Source organism: Pleurodeles waltl, chromosome 11 (assembly GCF_031143425.1).
Source record: "Pleurodeles waltl isolate 20211129_DDA chromosome 11, aPleWal1.hap1.20221129, whole genome shotgun sequence".
Lineage (NCBI taxonomy): Eukaryota > Metazoa > Chordata > Amphibia > Caudata > Salamandridae > Pleurodeles > Pleurodeles waltl.
In genome coordinates this window covers 865,028,959-865,047,175 of record NC_090450.1, presented here as the reverse complement: position 1 = coordinate 865,047,175, position 18,217 = coordinate 865,028,959, and the positions used below count along the sequence as shown (strand labels likewise).

The window sequence follows — 18,217 nt, the reverse complement described above, 5'->3', positions numbered from 1 at the left end:
GCTGCTGAGCCGGGACATGGAAAGTGGCGCTTGTGCGGCAGGCTGTTCTTTAAGTAGCGCTGTGACAGTGCACTTCTTTCTCCCTTCCTTCTTTCTTTGTTTTAGTGTGCAAGAAGCTGCTGGCCGCTTGGTGTGATTGGTTACAGGCTCGAGCTCGACGCTTCGGAGGTGTACAGAAACGCACATTTGGTACACTTTGCGTGTTCTCTGTATTACTTACAACTTGAGGCGTGAATGGTACCTCTGTATAAGACGAGGAAAGCAGAGGGTGATGTCCACTCTTTACCTTGCCACTTATTACTTTCCTCCATCTCTCATCTTCACTTTGTTCTCTTTTTTCCCCACGCTGAAACTATTCCCGTTTCTGCCCTATTCACCTGTCTGTAGGCAGTCTTTTCCTGGCATTTCTGATCCGATTTATGAAGTTGTGACAGATGTTATTGGTGTCACGTATGATGTCATCTTTAAAAATAAAAAGTGTCTTGCTGATTATTTGCAATGCCTTTTGCTTTCTGCTCTAGTTTTTTTTTTAAAACTGACCTTCTTAGTTTTCCAGAACGTTAATCTGACGGAGTAAGCTATTTCATGTGATTTAGCAAACATAAAGTCCTCCAAGAAATGTGCCTCAAGTTTGTCATTTACAAAAAGTTATCAAATACTTTCATTAAAGGTTATGGATTCTTGTTTTTCATTGAAAATGAACGACTTTGTTATCTTCACCGGGCATCCACCTCCCTATTCCCTTACCAGGCTCACCACTAATTTGCCATGTAGGTTTAGTTCCATGTATCTTTTGTATATGCGAGTGCTTCTTCTTGCCTCCCAATCTCTGTCAACACTGACAGCTGTCCCTTATTTATACATGTTGCTTTCCAAATTGTAGCTATTTTTCCTGTGATCTTCTTTAAGTAATTAGTATTTGGTGAGCTCCTTTCGGTGAGCTGATCTTGTACTTAAATACAGGCAGAAAAGTGACCGATGTAAAACCCCCCAAAAAATAGATGACTTCCAACTCCGCAAAATTATCACTGGAATGCAACGTTAAGAAGTCTATCTAGAAGAACTATTTGTAGTGTGCAATATGATTGGCTTATAACCTGTTGTTAATGTGTTTGAAACAAGGTGACATTAGTTGTAAAATGAAACGTGCTGAATCCCAAAATACAGTGTCTGACTCTGCATGTTAACGCATATCCTTTTTAATTTCATTTAGTTTTCCAAGGTTTTACTTTTGGATGATTACTTCTCTACATTGAGCAGGGACCACTGTAAGGAGCACGTCTACTGAGTTGTAGTAGAAGCAATTAAATGTCTAGTTAAGGAGACTCCCTTAATGACTGTAAATATGCTGAATCTGCTAGGAAATAGAACCAGCTTGTGTTGCTTACCCCTTCAGATGGCGGTAATAAGCAGAACAAGGCTGTAATAATAATAATAATTCTCAAAGTAATTTCATTCTGGAAGAGGAAGGCACTGTTTAAAAGTACATTTTGAATTAGGAGCTCCGATGATAGAGTGAAATAGTTTACCAATGGATTCAACATTGAATTTGTGATTTAACTTTAACTATTGGGAGACCACATTGTCTACAAGAAAGCCAGCGGTGGCTGCAGCAGATCTCAAGGGGGAGGGAGTGGGCAGGGGGAAGAACGGGGAGGGGGCAATAAAAAATATTTAACATTTAACATTCATTAAAAAAAAAAAAGTACCTCTTGCCGCCACTTGCTGCCTCAATTCTCTTCTGGTGTCCCAGCATTCACTAGGACACCAGCACAGGCTCTCCAGCAATCCTGGTGCTGCTTTCATGCTAAACCTAGCATGAAAGCAGCGTTAGGACAGGCCTGAGCGGCTTGGATTGCCTTTCAGACAAAACTCTGGGGTATGTTCAGTTTCTCCAGCCCGGCTGTTTAGCACAGCTGGAGAAACCTGGGTGTGCATGTGTTTTTTGCTAACCAGAGAGGGCGGCCAAACACACTTCCGCACTTAGGCTCACTCTCTCCTCTTCCCACCTCCCATGGCCTAGTCCCACCCCTCCCTGAGCATACTGCTGGTTGAGCAAGCAGCTGAAAGATAAAACGATAATGAAATGTCGTTTTATCTTTCAGCTTCTGGCTTAGCCAGGGAGAGAAGCTCCTTAGCCATTGCAAAGGAGCCGCCCCTAAAGAAAGCATTGGCCAACTGCTAAATACAAGAATCATTGGTCAAATACACCTGTATTTATCGGAACATGCATTGTTCAAATGTTGTGTATACAACATGCATAAGAGGTTGAGCACTTACTGTCTGCAGTATGTTCATAATGTCCTACGGTTCCTGTCTGCTATTCAATTAGACTCTGTGACTGAAAAGGCAGCAGCACTCCCACTTCAATATTTCTTGAGGGCCTTGATTGCTGGTTTGCAATGAGGTTTAAAATCAGGTTTTTATCACTCTGAGAGACTTCCATAATCTCCGGTGCTATCCTGAGAGGCACTCCAAATGACGGCATCAAGTTTCAATTTCCCGCAATCTGTTATTGGAATTTCCATCTCGAACTATAACACAAAGCTTTTGCAGCTTTTTCATAAAACAAGTTTCCATTCACTTTGTATGTGTCCTCATTATCTGTTCTATAATTTTGGGGCAGTAAAAAAGGCCAGTAGGCGGAGAAGGCTGAGCAATTGCAAATTTATATACTGAAGCATTTTTAGTTGTAAGTGATTGTAATAAGCGCATATTGTAGCTTCATTTTATTTAACATTAAGGGTATTTGTTATGTGCATTTTTTCAGGACCAGTTGAAGCAGTGTTTTTCCAGACCAGCATCTAAGGACACAGAAACTCTAGTACCAGAGGCAGACAGCCAGTATGGTACTTGGAGTGCCGGACATCAAAGTCAGGACAGGTAAGAATTTCAAGATTGACAATTTCTTTTTAGATGTGTCCTGCCCAATAAGTCATACCTTCGATGCCTATTTTCTGAAACTGTCATTTAGGAGAATCTTCTTCCTCAACTTAGTATCAACAAATGAATGATACGCTGCTGTTTGCTCAGTGTTGTGGTTAGTTTTGTGGTTGAATAGGTTAGTTTGCTGGCTAGGCAGATTCTTCGGTTCTCATCCAAGCACATCCCTTCACTATGAGGCCAAGGAACAAGATGCTCCGAGGCAGGTTACTCCATCCAGAACATACAAAAGTGTAATATTTCAGATCGGATTTTTTTTTTTTAAATGCAAAATTTTGTGTATTTTAAAATGTCATAAAATATTGTATATGGAACTGGAAAGTGCACCAGTTTATTTCCTCTGGGACTTGGACTCACGTTCAAAAAAGGTTTGCCAAAATAAGCCCTTTTAAACTGTAATGTATTCAATATTGGGTTCTTTTTTCCCTCTGGGACTTAGGTTCACATTTAAAAAAGGTTTACTGATATCAAGTCCTTTAAAACTATACTTTAATCAACATTTGTTTCTTTTTCATTTTAGATCTTGTCTTGACAGAGCATATGCAGTTTCTTCAAGACCTTTTATTTTCTATCAGTGGGCTTGGAGACCACCCATTGCCTAACGTCGTTTGGCTTCGTTTTCACTCTCTTGCTTGCTGCTCATTAGTCAGCTGCCGTAGGCTTCCTTCCTCTTCTGTAGTTTGTCCCTTCCCTGGGGGATGCATTACTTGTGTCCTTCCAGTTCTCATTTTTGTAGGCACTCATTTTTTCTTTGTGTTTTGGCAGTGTGCCATAGTGGGTCTTTTTCAGCTTCTCCCTTGTATAATTCTTCCTTCTCCTTTCTGTTTTCTTGCCCCATCCACATTCACTCCTTTCATTGCCCATGTTGCTTGCCCAGGTTGCTTTCCCAACCTCCCCTCTGTTTTCCTTTTTGGCTTTGTTACTTGCCACCACCTACCCCCCTCTTCCTCCTGTTGTTGCCAGGATTGCTTGTCCCCCCCCCCCCCCACTTGTCCGCCCTCCCTCTTTTGTCTATTTTGCCTCATCCTGCAGCCGTAACAAAAACAGTGCTATTAGGCAGACATTGCTGGCCAGGTCATAGTGCTATTTCCCTCCACCGGTGATTTGTGTTGCATCCTCCCAATCCTCCCTCCAGCAAAAAAATAAAAAAAAGCACTATGACGCAGCACTGGCCACGTCATAGCACTTTTTTCCTGTAAGTTTCAGCCATGCAGCTTAGTAGCTATTCTGCTCTACAACATAGCTAAAACATTGACAAAGCCAAAATCTCAAGTAGGCAATACCTACTGACTTTGTCACTGCTTGTTTGTAAAGTGTTGACACCTGTGGATTGAGTTTGCACTGTATAGAACTCTATAATAGAAAAAGAAGTATGTTAACATTTTGTGCATAGTCATTTCAGAAACATGAGGGCCTACTTCCCCTTTACCAACAACCTTTAAGGCAGATTATACTCTTTTGGTGGTGTTTACTAGCGAGAAAACATTTGAATATTAAGTCTGAACTACGCAGTTATCCTCCAGAGAAAGTTTGAGGCATATTGACAGGCTTTGTTAGGACTCTTGACCTGCTGTAGAGGAGTTCTGCGTTTTCAGCTTCTTCACATAAGAACCTGTATAGAAAGACCTTTCTAACTTTTCATACTCTGACTGATGCTGATGATGTCTTAAGAGAATGAAGCATGTCCCTCTGTTCGAGGTAGTAGAGCAGCCGCGGCCCGTCCTTTAGGGCGGAGGGGCCACATCCTCCTCACCTTTTTCCCCTCATGAAGAGTGCCTGTCAGGCTGGGCAAAGGTCAGCCTGACAGACACTCTTCATGTTCAGCTCAGGCAACCAGGAGCAAGACATGCGCGATTTGCGCAGACTCCTGGCTGCCTGAGGTGAACTTTGCTAGGCTGAAGAGGTCACAGCTACCATTTGCGTGACCTCCTCGGCTCAGCAAAGGTGCCTCGAGGCCCTTCCCCTTGGTGACGAGGGGAAGCGTCACCCATTGACTTCGACCTGGGCGCTTCAAGTTTAAGCCCTGAAGCGCCCAGGGTGAGTGTCAATCAGTGACACCTCGTCACAGAGTGGGGTGGGGTCAGAAGTCTCACTGACCCCCATCCCACTCTGAGACAAAGTTGGGACTGCTGCCTTCCCTTATTGGCTGACCTAAAGTCAGCCAGTGAGGGAAGGCAGCAGTCCCAACCCTCCTGGGACCTCAGAGCTCAAGGAAAGAGTGTGTGTGTTTTTTTTTTTTTTAAATGAATGTTTGGTGCGTGCGTGTATGTTTGAATGTTGATGGGTGTAGTGAATGGATGTGAGTGCGTGTGTGAATGAATGAGTGTGCTTCCCAAACGCCCCACTCCCTCCTAAAATTACCGTCCGCCACTGTAGGAGAGTGCTTCTGTCTTGTTTCTTTCTTTAAAAATTGATTTATTGCAGTAGTGATGAGGCACTCAGAGCATCTCCTGTTTGTTTTGCAGCTGGTAACTTGTGCACGTGTAACATTTGTACCCGTTTTTCAAGCCTGGTGAAGGATCTTTCATGCATAAATATAGATTGGTCTGTTTTTAGAGTTATGCAGGATGTTGGATCATGCAAAATATCTAGTTTATCCACCTAATGGGTGTATCTTAACTTGATCAACAGCTACACCAACCAACTTGGAATTCCCTAATTGACATTAGATTTTACCTGTTTGAAATTGTGTTTGGGTCGAGTAAAATTGTAGGCATTGAAACAAGATTTGGTGTAAACCACTCCCCTACATAATAGGGCGGACACAACTCTGATGCTTGTCATTTTAGTATGTCCAACATACTGGTTGTTAGAAATTGGGTTTTTGGTTGACAGTCAGGTTACACCCTGTTCAAGCAAGGACCCTCACTCTAGTCAGGGTAAAAGAGAATGACCCTCAGCTAACCCCTGCTTACCCCCTTGGTAGCATGGCGGAGCAGTAGGCTTAACTTCAGAGTGCTAGGTGTAAAGTATTTCTACCAACACACACAGTAACTCAATCAAAACACTACAAAATGACACAACGCCAGTTTAGAAAAATAGGAAATATTTATCTAAACAAAACAAGACCAAAACGACAAACATCCGACATACACAAGTCAAGTTATGAATTTTTAAAGATTAAACTCACAAATAGCGCTTAGAAACACAAAATGCTTCAATGAGGTGTTAACACGGTGTCGTGACGGAGTCGTTCCCAACAAGCCGACACCAGCAGCGCCGGACACGGAGTCGCTTAGACCCCCAAGTACAGTAACTTTGGTGAAGAGTGAAAACAAGTCGATGCGCGAAGTCGGGGATCGCGGCGTCTGTGCGAAACATTGAATCCGCGCACTTCGAGCGGCGTCGGTCACGATGTGGTGCGACGACTTCCACAGAGTCGCGGACTTCAGCGGGGCTGCAGTGGCGTTGGGCCTGCGAAGGTCATCGTGTTCCAGCGAAGATCACGGAGTCAGCTGCAGGGGGCGTCACCGGATTCAGCAGCACCATCTGTCCGAAGTCTATTTCCTTGGATTTCCACCAGCTTTCCTTTCAAGGGCCCAGGGACTGGATAGGGCACCACTTGTCAGAGCAGGAGTCTCTCCTGAGACTCCAGGTGCTGGCAGAGAGAAGTCTTTGCTGTCCCTGAGAGTTCAAACAACTGGAGGCAAGCTCTAAATCAAGCCCTTGAAGATTTCTTCACAAGATAGAAGGCACACAAAGTCCATACTTTGCCCTCTTACTCTGGCAGAAGCAGCAACTAAAGGATAGCTCCACAAAGCACAGTCACAGGCAGGGCAGCACTTCTCTTCAGCTCTTTTCCAGGCAGAGGTTCCTCTTGTTTCCAGAAGTGTTCTAAAGTCTGTGGTTTTGGGTGCCCTTTTCATACCCAATTTCTCCTTTGAAGTAGGCATACTTCAAAGTAAAGTCTCCGTTGAATGTGAAATCCTGCCTTGCCCAGGCCAGGCACCAGACACTCACCAGGGGGTCGGAGACTGCATTGTGTGAGGACAGACACAGCCCTTTCAGGTGTGAGTGACCACTCTTCCCCTCCCTTCTAGCACAGGTGGCTCATCAGGAAATGCAGACTACACCCCAGCTCCTTTTGTGTCACTGTCTAGTGTGAGGTGCGACCAGCCCAACTGTCAAACTGACCCAGACAGGGAATCCACAAACAGGCAGAGTCACAGAAATGGTATAAGCAAGAAAATGCTCCCTTTCTAAAAGTGGCATTTTCAAACTCACAATCTTAAAGTCAGCTTTACTAAAAGATGTATTTTTAAATTGTGAGCTCAGAGACCCCAAACTCCACATGTCCATCAGCTCCCAAAGGGAATCTACACTTTAATCAGATTTAAAGGTAGCCCCCATGTTTACCTATGAGAGGGACAGGCCTCTCAACAGTGAAAAACAAATTTAGCAATATTTCACTGTCAGGACATATAAAACACTTTACTATATGTCCTACCTTAACCATACACTGCACCCTGCCCTTGGGGCTACCTAGGGCCTACTTTAGGGGTGCATTACATGTAAGAAAAGGGAAGGTTTGGTTGCCAAGTCGAATTTACAGGTAAAACTGCACACACAGACACTGCAGTGGCAGGTCTGAGACATGATTACAGTGCGACTCATGTGGATGGCATAACCAGTGCTGCAGGCCCACTAGTAGCATTGGATTTACAGGCCCTGGCACCTCTAGTGCACTTTACTATGGACTTACTAGTAAACCAAATATGCCAATCATGGATAAGCCAATTACATACACATTTTGTAAAGGAGCACTTGCACTTTAGCACTGGTTAACAGCGGTAAAGTGCCCAGAGTAACAAAAACAGAAAAATCAGAGTCCATCACACATCAACAACCTGGGTAACAGAGGCAAAAAGTTAAGGGAGACCACGCCAAGGATGAAAAAGTCTAACACTGGTGGAAACACAAACGGAGTTTAAAGAAAACATCTGAACTGTCCTGAACTATCAATATTTGAGGAAAGTACCTGGTTGACTCGATGCCTAAGTGATCGCTATTGCTACCTTGTAAATAGATTATTGTACATGATTTTAAAGAAGCACTCTATTTGGGTAATCATATGGGGAATGTTAGTGATATATTTTATCATGTATTTTGATTATTTTCAGATTGCACAGGCGTTGAGTTATTGAGTAAACACTTGCAAACAAATACATGAGCAACATATAAAGTGGATGGAAGGAGACTATGGAAACATGACTGACCTGAGTTGTGTTGCTGCAGGCACTGAACACATTGCTTCTCCGAATGATTAGTGCAACCACCAGCCTGGTTCTTCTTGTTTCTCCTTACTGTCTACCTGGAAAGGAGTGCAGAAACTTGCTAAATGTGAGTCTGGTGTGAGGTACTGAGGAGGCCTGATGTGATGGATAGAGTAAGGCGGGAGTGCAGTATTGTGGAATGCAGGTGTAATGGGTAGGAGTGGTGTAGTGTGGTGGACAGGAGAGCTGAACTGGATCTGTTGTCTCCTTAGAGCTGTTCACATGTAGTGGTAACACAGTCTACTTCCCTTTGTCTACCTAATTTTCTACCACCTTGTCACATGGATGCTGTTCATTTACAATTTTTCTACTCTAACCTAATGAAATAACGCTTTAAAAAGAAGCGCCGTGCCGTGGATTGATACGTAATATGGCTCCATTTGTATCTGTGAGTAACTCCCATACATTTTTTTAAGGTGTTAACTTACATACACATTGAGCATCTCCTTTCAATACGGGCTGTGTCTCAGTCAAACGATGCACGTGATTTACTGTACACGCTCCTTTATTACCTTGGCAACTGTTTTCCCAGGAGTAATGAACTGCATTCTGCTGTAGGAATCCGACGGCCGGAAATAAATGTATGTTTTATTGATTCATCTCGTGCTATGCTGCTAACGCCGATATTGTTTTTCTAACCCTTTTTTCTCAATTATTTTAACTAGTTTTATTTTATAAAGTAATTTATTACATTTGTTTGGTCTCAGTGTGGGATCTAGCTTTAGAATGCATTTATATGCATTCCCTCCCTTTTACGTCTTTGTTCAAGTAATGCCCCATTCCAACTGCACATCTTTCTAGGGCTTTGTTGAGGATGTGTGCAAAGAGCTCAAGCATTTTCTTAATCACTTCCTAAACCCAAACCACTAATGTTCACCTCAGTAAAGTAAAGTATAGGCTTAAATAAAACCATTATAGTCTAAAAGCTTAGACTGTTTTATTGACAGAAGCAGCCTCGCTGATGCAAGATATGTAACCTGTTGTGAGGCTACTGTGACACACATACATTTACTGTGAAAACTAAAGACGGTCTGTGTAAAAATACAATGTGAGGCACTGGATATAAAGGATTATGTCTAGGATAGTACGAAGACTGTGAAGACATTCGTGTTGAGCCCTTTGCTGAATTGCACCAACCGAGGAGCAATTCTGAGATGCACATGGTAGGCTGTTCCAGTGTCTCGGACTGTATACAGAGGAAAAAGCCTGTTGGTGTGTTCTTAGATAGTGTTTTGAAATTGTAATTACACAGGGAATGTGCTCCTGTAATTTTGCCTGACATAAAAAATGTAGACTTTAGAGACCAGGTAATCTGATTTTCTAAATTGGAATACATTATAGATCAGAGTTTAAAGTGGATTCTGTCAGGGAAGAGATCTTTGAAGGTAGTGGGTGATGTACTCCAGCTTTAATTAGTTGGTGTTTAGTTAAAACTCTGTGTGAAGAACAGCTTTGATTAGTGTCAGTGTGGACACTTGAGGTTCATCTGAGTGGTGGGTTACTTCAGCAGTACATGATAAAACGAGTGTGTGTACTGTGAACTGGAATTTCATAGAATGAAGGACTTTATTTGCTCTGAAATGCGATCAATGGAACTTTACTGTCTGCTTTTTTTCCTTATATTTTCCTTGATGGACAAAGAGGGATCAGTAAGAAAACTAAAGAATTTAACAAATGATCATAGATGGGTGAAGTACATAAATTCCTAGTGTTGACCCAACTCTTGCCGGAGGGGCTTAAGAGGGCTGAGGGCTTCCTTTTAGAAGGACAAGGACTGTCTTTTCTCTGCTAAATTAAAGATATTCAAACCTGGATGCCAGTAGTTTGACATTCAGACAGGATATTGGTTTATGGATTTTGTTAGCTAACATGGCTTTAAGGTACTCTTACAGGAGGGTTAAATGTTTTGTGGATAGTAATGACTTGTTAACTGTGCTCCCAGATACTCCATGTACAGATTACACATCATGGAAGTGAGTATTTAACCATGTTAATCCAGCATGGCACAGGTGGAATTCTGGAAGAGTTGATCTTTGCAAATTGTTTTCAACCAGAGAGTTAATGAGGGGATGAATTTAAGATGGTGTTGGTGGTGCGGAAGTGGATACTTTCAAGCAAGGCTTGGTGGAGTACTCGATATAACCCCATGTACTATCTTGCTCTTGAAGCAAGTTATCTACTCTACTTAATAAGGAAAGGCATATCATGGCACCAAATTGCAGAGCTAATTTGGAAGGCTGGGTACGAGTGTTATGGCTTCGAGGATTAGAGACTGATGATAAATGACGAAATGTCATCTCAAGAGGTTGCTTATAGAGAGTGTAGGATGATTGAGAATTCGACTGTCAGAGGTTAAATGCGTCTCAGGATGCAGTATGTGAGGTTTGTGCAGTGACGTTTGTAGACCAGTCTGTTTTGAATATGATTTGTAAATATCTGAAATAAAATACTGATGATATGAACTGATTTTTTGACAGATTAAAAAAAAGGTGTTAGCAATGTTTGACCACTCTGAATAGTTTCCTCACTTAATTAAATTGCTACCTGAAGAACAGTTACAAAACATTAGTTAGTCTTGGCAGTATTAAGGTTTTGTTTGCATGTGATGTAAGAGAGTAGGTTATTATGGATAAACAGATCAGCAGTGTCCAGTGCAAGAACACTTATTGACTGAATGTAATTCTGAATGCGCTGAAGATGAGGAGAGGTAGGTGGAGAGGTGAGTCTATGTGTGTAATGTATATTAAAATGTAAAAGACTCATATAAGTGCTAAAGGGCAATGGGTGTGCTTGATGGGGCAGAAGGACTGTGTGATATGTTGAGGATGAGATAAGAATGACAAGTAGAGGTTGGCTGCACACAATGGCTTTCCTGCTGTGAACAGTAGAGGGTATTAGTCTGTGAGCTTCAATCAACCAAGGCCCAACGAGTACCATGCCTAAAGGAATTACGCTTTGCAACTTTTAAATTGTCTTTTGCAGCACTGGCTGGGTAGGGTTATTGAAGAGGGCAATGGTAGGGTGTGTTAACTGATGAACCAATCAGGTAGCTGAATGTGCTAAGGGCTGCCTCATAGTCACTAAAAGATAACCTGGGAGTTGTCTCTGGAGCCAGGTGGAGCAGTTGCTATGAAAATTGCAAGAATGGAAAACATTATGTTTTCATGTTATAATGTGAAATTTCTACTGGCCATCATAATAAATCCAGTTGGGTTCACCATGGTTTCTGATGATTAACCCCTTGGGTGCCGTGGACGAGGTGGTTTCCTCCGGTGGCGCTCAGGCGGCACAAACGTAACCACCTTGTCCTGGACCCAGCCCACGGGGAGGGGAGCGCTAGCATTCGCTCCGTGGGCCTCCCTCCCACCCCCCCCCCCAGTCTGGGATGGAAGGGGAATTGCTTCCCCTTCCACCCCAGAACCCCCCCCCCGTGATATCTGATGACATCACCTTCCATCGTGCTGGAAGCATGCTGTTCTCGGGAGGAGGGAGCCGGCATTGGCATGAAAGGAAAGGAAAGGCCTTTCCTTTCATGTCACTGCAAGTATTTCTGCTGCCCGATCGCAATGCGATCGGGCAGCAGAAATGCCCACTAGCACTAGGGATTTTTTTTTTATATTTGCGCATAAGGGGAGCGGCCCCTTAGGCAAGGGCTGCTCCCCAGGGGGGCAAAATATTCTTAGGCCTTTTCTTCCCCCTCCCCCCCCGGTGGCAGATCGGCCTATTATAATTAGGCCAATCTGCCCCCGGGAGGACAGAAACCCCAAGGCAACAGGGATGTATTTTTATGTATGGGGAGCGAGCCCTTAGGCAAGGGTCACTTCCCTGGGGGGCGAATTCTATTTAGGCCATTTCTGCCCTCCTTTGGGGCAGATCGGCCTATTTCTGTTAGGCCGATCTGCCCCCAGGGGTGGGTGGGGGGGGGTGCAGAAACCACTTTAAGCACCAGGGATTGGTGTGTGTGTATTTGTGTGTTTTGTTTGGGGGGGCAGCCCCATGGGAAAGGGTCGATCCCCTTGGGGACGCATTACTGTTGGCCGTATCTGCCCCCACTTGGGCGCAGATTGGACTATTTTTTAAAGGAAATCCCACCAGAGAAGATTTTTTTTCAAAATAAGAGGGTGGGGTATGGCCATACCCCCATCCCAAATAAATGGGGCCAAAGTTGTTCTACCCACCAGTGGGCAGATGGGGCAATTACCCCCGATCCACACCCCGGCAGACAGAAAGTCTAATAGATGCCAGGGAATTAAAAAAAAAAAAAAGTGCGGTGCTGGCTACCAACCAGTATGGTCATGGTTTTGCCCTCATCCGACAGAGGGGGTAACAGTCTTTCAGCTCACCCCCCACACACTAAAACATCTTATCCCACGGCAAGCAAGAGGACATTTGATTATTTTGGGTTTTGGTTTTACATTTGGGTCATGAGAGCTTGGCTAGCTCTCAAAATCGTCCCACTTGGAATGGGTAGGGTTGCACTTCTAGGACTTTGGGACGCTGCCATGTAAAATTTTTTACAAGACCTAGACACATCTGAAAACTAAACATGTGGGTGAGTCCAGGGTGGTGTGCTTCACATGCCCCCGCACCATTTTCTTACCCACAATGCCCTGCAATCCTCCAACTTTGCTGGAAATCACACATTTGACGAAACCTTCCGGAATCTGCAGGAATCCACAACATTCCTACCACCCAGCATTGTCTCATCTACACCAATACAAATTCTGCCACACTTGTCAGCCTAAAAATGTTTTTTTTCAAACTGCCCTTTGTGACCCGCTTTGGTTCCCCCTCAGTTTTGACATGTTTTTGGCTCTTCCCTTTTACAGGCACTTGGCCCACCTACACAAGTGAGGTATCATGCTTACTGGGAGGCTGAGGGGAACGTTGGCTGGTAGGAAATTTGTCCCAGTGTGCTGATCCACACAGAAATGTGGGGAAAATTGGATTTTTATTTTTTTTACTCTAAATTTGAGGTTTGCTGAGGATTTGGAGTCAGAAAACATTGGGTTATTCACTCAAGTCACACCTCCCTAGATTCCCTCGGGTGTCTAGTTTTCAGAAATGTTTGGGTTTGGTAGGTTTCCCTATATGGCTGCAGAGCCCAGGACCAAAAACGTAGGTCACCGAAATGTGAGGAAAAAGTGTGTTTTTGGCCAAATTGTTGAGGTTTGCAAAGGAATCTGGGTAACAGAACCTGGTGAGAGCCCCATAAGTCACCCCATTTTGGATTCCCCTAGGTGTCTAGTTTTAAAAAATGCGCAGGTTTGGTAGGTTTCCCTAGGTGCCGGCTGAGCTAGAGGCCAAAATTCACAGCTAGGCACTTTGCAAAAAACACGTCAGATTTCAATGTAAAAATGTGATGTGTCCATGTTGCGTTTCCTGTCGCGAACATTAGGCCTACCCACGCAAGTGAGGTACCATTTTTATCAGTAGACTTGGGGGTGGGGGGGGACACAGAATAACAAAACAAGTGTTACTGCCCCTTGTCTTTCTCTACAATTTTTCCTTCCAAATGTAAGACAGTGTGTAAAAAAAAGACTTCTATTTGAGAAATGCCCTTTAATTCACATGCTAGTATGGGCACCCCTGAATTCAGAGATGTGCAAATAACCACTGCTTCTCAACACCTTATCTTGTGCCCATTTTGGAAATACAAAGGTTTTCTTGATACTTATTTTTCACTCTTTATATTTCAGCAAATGAATTGCTGTATTCCCGGTATAGAATGAAAACCCATTGCAAGGTGCAGCTCATTTGTTGTCTCTGGGTACCTAGGGTTCTTGATGAACCTACATGTCCTATATATCTACGCAACCTGAAGAGTCCAGCAGACGTAACGGTATATGTCTTTAAAGAATCTGACAACGCAGGAAAAAGTTAGAGTAAAATGTTGAGAAAAATGGCTGTTTTTTGTCACATCAATTTCAATATTTTTTTATGTCAGCTGTTATTTTCTGCAGGAAAACCTTGTAGGATCTACACAAATGAGCCCTTACTGAATTAGAAGTTTGTCTGCTTTTCAGAAATGTTTAGCTTTCTGGGATCCAGCATTGGTTTCATACCCTTATCTTTCACTAACTGGAAGGAGGCTGAAAGCACAGAAAATTATAAAAATGGGGTCTGTCCCAGTAAAATGCCAAAATTGTGTTGAAAAATGTGGTTTTCTTTTTCACGTCTGCCTGTTCCTGAAAGCATGGAAGATGGTTATTGTAGCACCGCAAACCCTTTGTTAATGCCGCTTTCAGGGGGAAAAACCACAAGCTGCCTTCTGCAGCCCTTTTTTCCCATTTAAAAAAAAAAAAAGGAAAATCGCTGTATTTTGGCTAATTTCTTGGTCTCCTTCAGGGGAACCCACAAACTCTGTTTACCTCTAGAATCCCTAGGATGTTGGAAAAAAAAAAGACGCAAATTTGGCGTGGGTAGCTTTTGTGGACAAAAAGTTATGAGGGCCTAATCGCGAACTGCCCCAAATAGCCAAAAAAAGGCCTGGCACCTGAGGGGGAAAAGGCCTGGCAGCGAAGGGGTTAAATAGCAGCAGACTTGCTTTTTGCACCTTATAAATTAAATGAAAATCTGTATAGAAATGGTAGTCATTTAATCTGTATCAATGAATATCAGTTCAGGTAATTAGAAAATTAACGTTCTGGGTGGTAATCATAATATATGTTTATAATTAATGCTAAAAAGGTAGATGCATCAAAAACGTAATGTTATGCTTTGAAATATTTTGAGGGGTGTGTGCGTAAATAGAAACTGTTCTAAATGTATTTCGCTGTCTGCGTTCAACAAATTAAATTACATTCAGAAGGTCGTGTTTTTTTTTTTTTTTTTTTTTTTTTTTGGACATGCAGCACGAATATGTTTTTATTACATTGTGACTCCCCAGACACTATAGCAGGCATTTTTCAAATGATGCATTACTGGTGGAAGTAGGAATATTGCTCCTAGGCAGTAAAGGTTGAGTTGTTGCGTGATTTAATGTAAGTCTTTAGAGACATCCTAAAGGAAAAATGGTGGTTGCGTCCATGGAAAGGGCTCTTTTAAATTAAGAACTATTATTGTATACGTGATTTGCCATGTACTTAAATTTTCTCCATTTCTGTGTGCATTACTACTTTCGCTTACAGGAGTAAAATGAAGACATTTTCATACATCTTGTGTAGGGTGCATAAAATATGCGTTTGACGGCGTCCTTTCCAATTCACTCCCAAGTATATACTTGAGTTTAATGCTGGTCGCATCGAATTGGTGTACAATTGGTCATTCACTGATGCCATTTACCTGCCTCTGTTCTTTCTAGTCGATAGTGTATGTTTTGTCTTTGTACCTTAACCCCTTTGCTGCCAGGCCTTTTCCCCCCTCCAGTGCCGAGCCTTTTTTTGGCTATTTGGGTCAGTTTGCGCTTAGGCCCTCATAACTTTTTGTTCACATAAGCTACCCAAACCAAATTTGCATCCTTTTTTTCCAACATCCTAGGGATTCTAGAGGTACCCAGACTTTGTGGGTTCCCCAGAAGGAGGCCAAGAAATTTGCCAAAATACAGTGAAAATTTCGTTTTTTTCAAAAAAATTGGAAAAAGGGGCTGCAGAAGAAGGCTTGTGGTTTTTTCCCTGAAAATGGCATCAACAAAGGGTGTGTGGTGCTAAAATCACCAGCAGGCAGACTTGAATCAGAAAACCCAATTTTTCAACACAATTTTGGCATTTTACTGGGACATACCCCATTTTTACGTTTTTTTGTGCTTTCAGCCTCCTTCCAGTCAGTGACAGAAATGGGCATGAAACCAATGCTGGATCCCAGAAACCGCAACATTTTTGAAAAGTAGACACAATTCTGAATTCAGCAAGGGGTAATTTGTGTAGATCCTACAAGGGTTTCCTACAGAAAATAACAACTGAAAAAACAAATATTGAAATTGAGGTGAAAAATCTGCACTTTTTCTCTACGTTTTACTCTGTAACTTTTTCCTGCAATGTCAGATTTTTGAAAGCAATAATATGTTACGTTCGATGGACTCTTCTGGGTGCGGGGATATATAGGGCTTGTAGGTTCATCAAGAACTCTAGGTACCCAGACCCAATAAATGACCTGCACCCTGCAGTGGGTTTTCATTCTATACCGGGTATACAGTAAATAATTTGCTGAAATATAAAGAGTAAAAAATAGCTATCAAGAAAACCTTTGTATTTCCAAAATGGGCACAAGATACGGTGTTGAGGAGCAGTGGTTATTTGCACATCTCTGAATTCTGGGGTGCCCATACTAGCATGTGAATTACAGGGCATTTCTCAAATAGACGTCTTTTTTACACACTCTTATATTTGGAAGGAAAAAATGTAGAGAAAGACAAGGGGTAATAACACTTGTTTTGCTATTCTATGTTCCCCCAAGTCTCCCGATAAAAATGATACCTCACTTGTGTGGGTAAGCCTAGCGCCCGCGACAGGAAATGCCCCAAAACACAACGTGGACACATCCCATTTTTTCACAGAAAACAGAAGTGTTTTTTGCAAAGTGCCTACCTGTAGGTTTTGGCCTTTAGCTCAGCCGGCACTTAGGGAAACCTACCAAACCTGTGCATTCTTGAAAACTAGAGACCTAGGGGAATCCAAGATGGGGTGACTTGTGGGGCTCTGACCAGGTTCTGTTACCCAGAATCCTTTGCAAACCTCAAAATGTGGCTAAAAAAACACATTTTCCTCACATTTCGGTGACAGAAAGTTCTGGAATCTGAGAGGAGCCACAAATTTCCTTCCACCCAGCATTCCTCCAAGTCTCCCGATAAAAATGGTACCTCATTTGTGTGGGTAGGCCTAGCGCCCACGAAAGGAAATGGCCCAAAACACAACATGGACACATCACATTTATTCACAGAAAACAGTGCCTACCTGTGGATTTTGGCCTCTAGCTCAGCCGGCACCTGGGGAAACCTAGCAAACCAGCACACTTCTGAAAACTAGACACCTAGGGGAATCCAAGATGGGGTGACTTGTGGGGCTCTGACCAGGTTCTGTTACCCAGAATACTTTGCAAACCTCAAAATTTGGCCATAAAAACACTTTTTCCTCTCATTTCGGTGACAGAAAGTTCTGGAATGTGAGAGGAGCCACAAATGTCCTTCTACCCAGCATTCCCCCCAAGTCTCCCGATAAAAATGGTACCTCACTTGTGTGGGTGGGCCTAGCGCCCACGAAAGGAAATGGCCCAAAACACAAGGTGGACACATCACATTTTTTCACAGAAAACAGAGGTGTTTTTTGCAAAGTGCCTACCTGTGGATTTTGGCCTCTAGCTCAGCCGGCCCCAGGGGGGGCAGAAATGGCCTAAAATAAATTTGCCCCCCCCTACCCACCTCCCGGGGAGCGACCCTTGCCTACGGGGTCGCTCCCCTTGCGTGACGGTGCAAAAACAAAGATCCCTGGTGCCTAGTGGTTTCGGCCCCCCTTGGGGGCAGATTGACCTAAAATTGGCCAATCTGCCCCCAAAGCGGGCAGAAATGGTCTAAATACAATTTGCCCGTCCAGGGGAGCGACCCTTGTCTAAGGGGTTGCTCCCCATCTCTAAAAAAAAAAACAAACAAAAAAAAATCACACAAAAAAATTAGCCCTGGCGCCTAGAGGTTTCTGCCCCCCTGGGGGGCAGAAATGGCCTAAAATAAATTTGCCCCCCAGGGGAACAACCCTTGCCTAAGGGGTCGCCCCCCTTACGTGAAATTCACGAACAAAAAAAAAAACCTCTCGGGTGTCTAGTGGTTTCTGGCCCCCTTGGGGGCAGATTGGCCTCATAAAAATAGGCCAATCTGCCCCCAAAGGGGGCAGAAATGGCCTAAATATAATTTCCCCCCTATGGGAGCGACCCTTGCCTAAGGGGTCGCTCCCCACACCTAAAACAAAAAAATAAACAAAAACAAAAAAAATGTATCCCTGGTGCATAGAGATTTCTGCCCCTCCCCCCCCCCCCCCCCCCCCCCCCCAGGGGGGCAGATCGGCCTACTAATA

The 18,217-nt window shown here is 43.3% G+C and overlaps 1 protein-coding gene across 8 annotated transcripts in view; it reads left to right on the top strand.

The window, feature by feature from the left end:
- Positions 1-18,217, top strand: part of KIAA1671 (KIAA1671 ortholog) — a 650,892-nt gene that overhangs the window by 420,868 nt on the left and 211,807 nt on the right. For all 8 annotated transcript variants that reach the window (XM_069214707.1, XM_069214708.1, XM_069214709.1 and 5 more), the window contains one exon: positions 2,771-2,883. In XM_069214707.1, the coding sequence (XP_069070808.1) occupies positions 2,771-2,883 (113 nt within the window). The remainder of the gene's footprint in view (positions 1-2,770; positions 2,884-18,217) is intronic.